Source organism: Periplaneta americana, chromosome 12 (genome assembly GCF_040183065.1).
Source record: "Periplaneta americana isolate PAMFEO1 chromosome 12, P.americana_PAMFEO1_priV1, whole genome shotgun sequence".
NCBI classification, from domain to species: domain Eukaryota; kingdom Metazoa; phylum Arthropoda; class Insecta; order Blattodea; family Blattidae; genus Periplaneta; species Periplaneta americana.
Genome location: NC_091128.1, coordinates 13,134,650 through 13,141,189, shown reverse-complemented (window position 1 = coordinate 13,141,189; position 6,540 = coordinate 13,134,650). Strand labels below are relative to the sequence as shown.

The 6,540-nt window shown below is 32.8% G+C and overlaps 1 protein-coding gene across 1 annotated transcript in view; it reads left to right on the top strand.

Moving 5' to 3' along the window:
* The window catches only part of Gyc88E (Guanylyl cyclase at 88E), an 810,833-nt gene that overhangs the window by 785,154 nt on the left and 19,139 nt on the right, over positions 1-6,540 (top strand). Inside the window, exons 14-15 of the mRNA XM_069840815.1 lie at positions 143-370; positions 1,487-1,711. Of these exons, the coding sequence (XP_069696916.1) occupies positions 143-370; positions 1,487-1,711 (453 nt within the window). The remainder of the gene's footprint in view (positions 1-142; positions 371-1,486; positions 1,712-6,540) is intronic.

Genomic DNA, 6,540 nt, shown 5'->3' with positions numbered 1-6,540 from the left:
CTATAGAACTGTTCTAAGAAGCTAAGGTAGGCCTATACTCTGTTTTGATGGACTCATTGGGATTACTTATATATCTAACTGTTCTCACTTGAGTATCACAATAATAAATTGGTGTCTCATGTGTTCATGTCTATAACTGCAGGCTCACACCTTCAGATTCGAGTAGGCGTTCACTCTGGTGCTGTAGTGGCTGGCATCGTTGGGCTCAAGATGCCTCGTTACTGTCTGTTTGGTGACTCTGTAAATACAGCCTCGCGCATGGAGTCCACTAGTGAGGCTATGAAGATCCACATTTCTCAGTCAACACGCGACCTGTTGTCTCCATCCTATATTGTTTCTGAACGAGGAGAGATTCAGGTCAAAGGGAAAGGTAAAAATAGATACAGCAGCATCTGTGTTTCAAAACTTTCTTTCTGAGGTCAAGGATTTTATAACTGATCTTTTATGTTCCTTGCACGCTGAACTCAAAAATATAACTCATTTTGCTCAATCAGGTCAAGTTTTTTACTAGTTAAGTTTATAGTTAGTCTGTATTTACATAAATAAAGTGTAAAACAAGAAAGAAAATGTGATGTTTACTGATACTAAACAGACTTAAATTCACATCAGATGTAATTAAATATATGGTATAGTACATAAATACAGTTAATGTGATAGAAAGGGCCTTTTCAAGAAATTTCATTCCTGTTTCAGACTTTGAAAATCACACTTGAGACACAGGCCATAGCTTGCAACTCTGTATAATGGTAACTGAGAAGGAGAGAGGGGGTAAAATGTCTGTCTGTCTACCTATCTCTCTGTCTGTCTGTCTACCTACCTACCTACCTACCTGTCTATCTCTCTGTGTTCTATCTTTCTATTTATTTATTTATTTATTTTTATTTATTTATCTATTTATTTATTTTTTTGAACTGAGACAAATATAGTACCACAATTTTAACTCGCACATTTTCAAATCTGAAAAGAAGAAAATGTAACTGTACTGGCTTATAATTATTTAATCAACAGTTATTTAATGCCTACAATATTTTAAGTATTTGATGATTGCATTGTGAATTGTGTTATATGGCTTTCGAGATCTTCTTATTTCAATGCTTGTGGTTTTTTCTGTTGAATAAAATCAAAGACAAAGTGTGTGACAATCCTCATTCATTGGAGGAACTCAGGAAATAACAGTGAAAAAGTCCTTGGAAATTCACTGGGGCACTCCATTGAATTTCGAGGAATATTTTTTTTGAAGATATGAGGTGGACATAGAGGCAAATGATAATTATTTCAGATGGCTTGTCTAAATAACAGGTAAATACAGTTAACAGCGAAATTTGGTTGCAATTTCCTGATACACTGCTAATCACTATAGCAGAAAATGACTGTGTGAAGCCACAGCAGTCTATGGTGATTTCTTTGAAAATCCCTGTATGCAGTAGTTGTAGCCTATGTTAGCTGGGATAAATTACTGTATAAATGTACGTTTCTTGTACTGCAGGAAGCATGAAGACGTACTGGCTTGATCGCCGTGAGTTCCGCATGCCTCTGGCACGTCGAGCATCGTCAGTTGGTACCAAGTCGGAATGTGAGAAAATTGAACGAGGCTCAACATTGGGACTTACAGGGATTGGGGAGGAACGGCGAGTGTACTCCCCAGTCACCTTTCAGGACATCGCCAGGAGATCTGTTGCCAACTCTCCAGTTAAGATAAACAAATCTAGAGGTACAGTGACCCACTATGTGATGATATTGTTTAACATTATAACATATATTCGTACTTACTTGTGCAACTAACAAATTATCAAGCGAACAAATTGCAACAGTTAGGTATTGTATCGGTAGTTTTATTCAATCTAGAGATAGAATGATCTCTTCAGACATAGTGTAACCTACTGCTGTCTTTTTTATGTCTCTTCCGTAATGGATCATGATTATATTTATGATAATTAGTTCTCATTACAAAAATAAAAAAGTAATAATAAAATTTACTTTAAAAAATCAATGCATGTAAAAGACAACATGAAAACAACAAATTTTATATAATAATTAGGGCTAAGAATATGCCGTTACATTGCGCTTCATACGCCTCTGACTTAGGTACCGGTACGTATGTAATTGCGTTGGGGTGTGGGATTTCAGTGTGTTTCGTTGAGCAGTGAACTTTAGTTGATCGGTTACATTACAACCGAATACTGCTATTCATAACAAGCAACTTTCAACGTCTTGTAAAGAAGAATAATAGCAAGATGCTGAGGACGAAATTTGTGACAATTTCAAATGAGGAAAATTGTAATAATGAGACAAATTTTGAGATAAATAATGCTTGTGTAAAATATTTCAAATATGCCCCCATTGTTTCTGCAGAAGTGGAACGAAGTTTCTCTGTGTTATCTAGCATCAGGCAATCACCTTTGAAAATTTGAAAATGTAGTTTGTTATTCACTGCAACAATATATGAAATGAAAAATTATCTAAAAAAACGTAATACAGTATCATATTAACATTGTGAAATAATAAGGCTGATATTTGTCAATGTTATATTAGGTGTATTATCTACAGATAGAAAATAACATATAGGCCTAGTCAATGATATTGTGACGAAACTGAATAGTTGGAACACGAAATAGGAAAAAATGTAGCAAACAAAATGAAAAAAAAAAAAAAATACTGGATAAAGGTCTGCGCACACGAACGCAGGATGCGGGAGTGGTAGCAAATGCGAAACCGACGCGAATTATTGTGAGTACAGCGGGATATGAATCCAATCACACTGCAGCGACACATCCCGCCTAGGTGGCTGTACTGCAGCGTTCTACTCGCAGTTCACTGCAAGCAGCGTTTTTCCACGTCCCGCATTTATTTTGGCATTGGCAACTGAACAGTTAATAGAGTGTGTTTGGAGCATTGCTTACGAGATTATACAAGCTGGCACATAGGATGAAGTGTGGGGTCTCGGAGCATTATTACAATTTCTTCCACTAGGTTCGCCTTGCAATGATGAATAGTTCCATTACTAAGCATTGTGTATCGTGAAAATTCTTTAATTAATTTTGCATTACTCATCGAGTAAGAAGATTATAAACATGCCAAGCATATTACAATCTTATTTGAGATTTATTGATGACTTGCAGATTTTCAGTGTGATTTAATGGAATTTACAATTTTGTTTCTCGTAAATCTGTATTTGTTAAATTAAAAATTTTGCTTTCAAACTACATTCTTCATCTGGTTCATTTACTTTCACAAGTTGATTGTTTTCAGTTTCGTGTTTTTCCTTCAGATTTCGTTCCCTCTAATTCGTTTTAATTGTGAAAGTGAACTACCAGTGTCTTCTACTTTTAGACATTATTATTATTATTATTATTATTATTATTATTATTATTATTATTATTATTATTATTATTATACAGTAGTTATTGATGCAATAATAGTACTAATGATTTACGTAAAATGTTATCCAAGCAAGGAAAAACAAGAATTGATATTGCAAAAGAAACTATAATATAATGCAATAATTATCAACAAGTATAATAAAATAAATATGTTAGCATTTTAACATATGTAATCAAGACAACCATGGATTGAATACCACTGTATTAGAGGATGTGTGCTAAAAGACTTTACAAATTTTTGACGATCAGTGAAAGCAAAGACTTTATACTAACAAGGCAGACATCTTTGCGAAATATTGAGCGACATGAACAACAGCGCCTCTAGTGGCTCTGCATGCGCCATTAAGATTCAGCTACTCTGTAATTAATTTCAATTTATTCATAGTGTTTATGGTGGTGTAGTAATGTAGTGTGTACAAAGAAGATTCGAATTATGCCTGGAAAGTATTATGCAGTGTACAGTTGCAATAATCAGGAAATACAAAAAGATTCCCAGTATTTCATCCGATTTCTGAAGAACAAGCCACAATAAGTATCTTGCTGCTTTTGTAACGATTTTGAATAATAATTATTACCGTACAATGAAATATAACATTCATATTTAGCCCTGTAGTTTCTATGTAATTCTGTAATTTCCCCATTTAGTTAACTTTTTCTGCTAATTTAGATCTTCGTTGTAATAAAAACAAATAAAAAGTTAATATTTTGTTTTCCCGCTTATGCCATAATGCGTTGGCAAATAGGGTGAAATGCAGCAAGGTCACAACACTCATATTTTCTATAAAGAGTACTGTACTGGAAATATGTGCTCCCCAAACACCAATGCTGTTACACTGTATGTAGGCCTACTTTGTTTTATTTTATTTATTTAATGCAGGGATGTAGAGTTTATCTTTAGCCATGATAATGGCAACATGCAATATTCATAGTTTAGAGTGAAACAAGTAAACCAATATTACAATCTAAAGGCTACCCACAACACATTATCAGAATGATTAAGAGTTTATATAATGCCTCAAGAATTCCGTAAATACTGGAAAACATTTAACTCGAGAAATGGAAACAAATGTAGGTTTAAGACAAGGGTGTAGTGTATCACCGACACTGTTTAATATTTATGCTGACGAAATTGTTCGACAGTGGAAAATTTTAGTAGACCCTGGAATTCTAATTGATAGAGGAATAAAAATTAATATTCTGGTATTTGCCGATGATATGATTGTAATACAAGATACCGAAACAAAATTACAAAAAGCAGTATATGAACTGAATAAATATGCCAGGACCATAACTTTCGCATATCAAATACAAAAACAAAAGTAATGGCAATCTGTAGCCAAAATCTTTCTGGTAATTTTCGATTTTCTAAAAATAATTGGCGCTAACATGTATAATTAACCATCCTGAAACCGAAAATCGCTTTTTGAAATTTTTGTTTGTATGTCTGTCTGTCTGTCTGGATGTTTGTTACCTTTTCACGCGATAATGGCTGAACCGATTTATATGAAAATTGGAATATAAATTAAGTTCGTTGTAACTTAGAGTTTAGGCTATATGGCATTCAAAATACTTTACTTAAAATGGGGGCTTGAATGAAATAAATCGAAATATCTCCCTTATTATTAATTTTCATGAAAATGTTACATAACAAAAGTTTCTTTAAAAATAATTTCCGATAAGTTTTATGCTATACAAAATTTTGATAGGACTGATATGTAATGAGATAAATGAGTTTTAAAATTACAATAACGCCATCTAAGGCGCAATGGTAACACAAATGGATATAAGATTTGGGCACTTCGATAAATAATCTAATCTTTGTAAATCTACTGAACCATGTCAAGTTTAATGCTTGTAGGCACAAATTTCAGGAAGCTTAAAAAGTTATAAGCGTGCTGAACATTTTGTGTTCAATGCTGAAACACTTTGGAACAAACTGATTAACATTTAGAATCATAGCGATAATATTCTTATGTATCACAAATTTCTGTACTATATTTCTGATCACGTAACTTTCAAATTACTCAAACTATTCAAACTAATACTGGCGATTTGATTTACTTCTGCAATACCGAAACATCAGTGATTACACGGAAAAAGTAAAAACTTATAGGCCTACAGTTCATTCTGAGGTATCCTATTTTATGGTGAACAAAAATCTTAAAATTCGTTTAATTTTGGTGTTATTTCGTAAAAAAACATAATTTCGGTGTTATTTTTCATTTAAAAAAATACAACTTTTCGACTCTCGTCGTGCAAAATACATTACTGTATATTCCTATAAAGACAAGAAATTTCTATCATCAAGAAAATCTTAAGATGCTTTGTACATTTCAATAATGCTTAGTTTTCTATCGACACAGAGCTGTTGTGAAGAAAAATGTGTGTATAACAGTCTCCTATGTTGTGTGCGAGTAATATAAACTAATAGGCACCACAAAATATTCAGGCTATTTATATTTATATTTAAGAACTAACTGAAAGCACCCGGCATTGCCCATTAATTAAACTGATTGTTAGACTTTTCGGAAATCTCAGAAACTCAATTATAGACAACCAAAACGACTTGTCTTTTATAAGCTTTCCTCATCCATAAAGATTAATCTTTACATAGCGTCACTTACAAAAATCACTTAGCCAAATGTCTGAAAGGATTAACTCAATTTAAAACAACTGCATATCAAGCAACGAAAGAAAACATTTCATCACGTAATTTCATTTTGTTGAAGTTTTGACCGATAAGCAAAGTACAATAAGTTAGGATTGAATGGGAACCTATTTCATCACGTGCCTTACTTCAAATGTTTTTTAATTTGTATGTATGTATGTATGTATGTATGTATGTATGTATGTATGTATGTATGTATGTATGTATGTTGTATGTATGTATGTATGTATGTATGTATGTATGTATGTATGTATGTATGTATGTATGTATGTATGTATATGCTTATTTATTTATTCTGGCGTAGTTAAGGCCTTCTCTTCCACATCACCACAAATACAAATAAAATAATAAAAAAATCAAACTATAAATAAAGTAAAACCAAACACACATATTACATATAACTTAGTCTACAATCACACAAACTTTAAATGAGTTAGTATTGTCTCAAAGTTCAGCAAAACAAAAACACACCCCTCGGCCTCAATAGGCCCA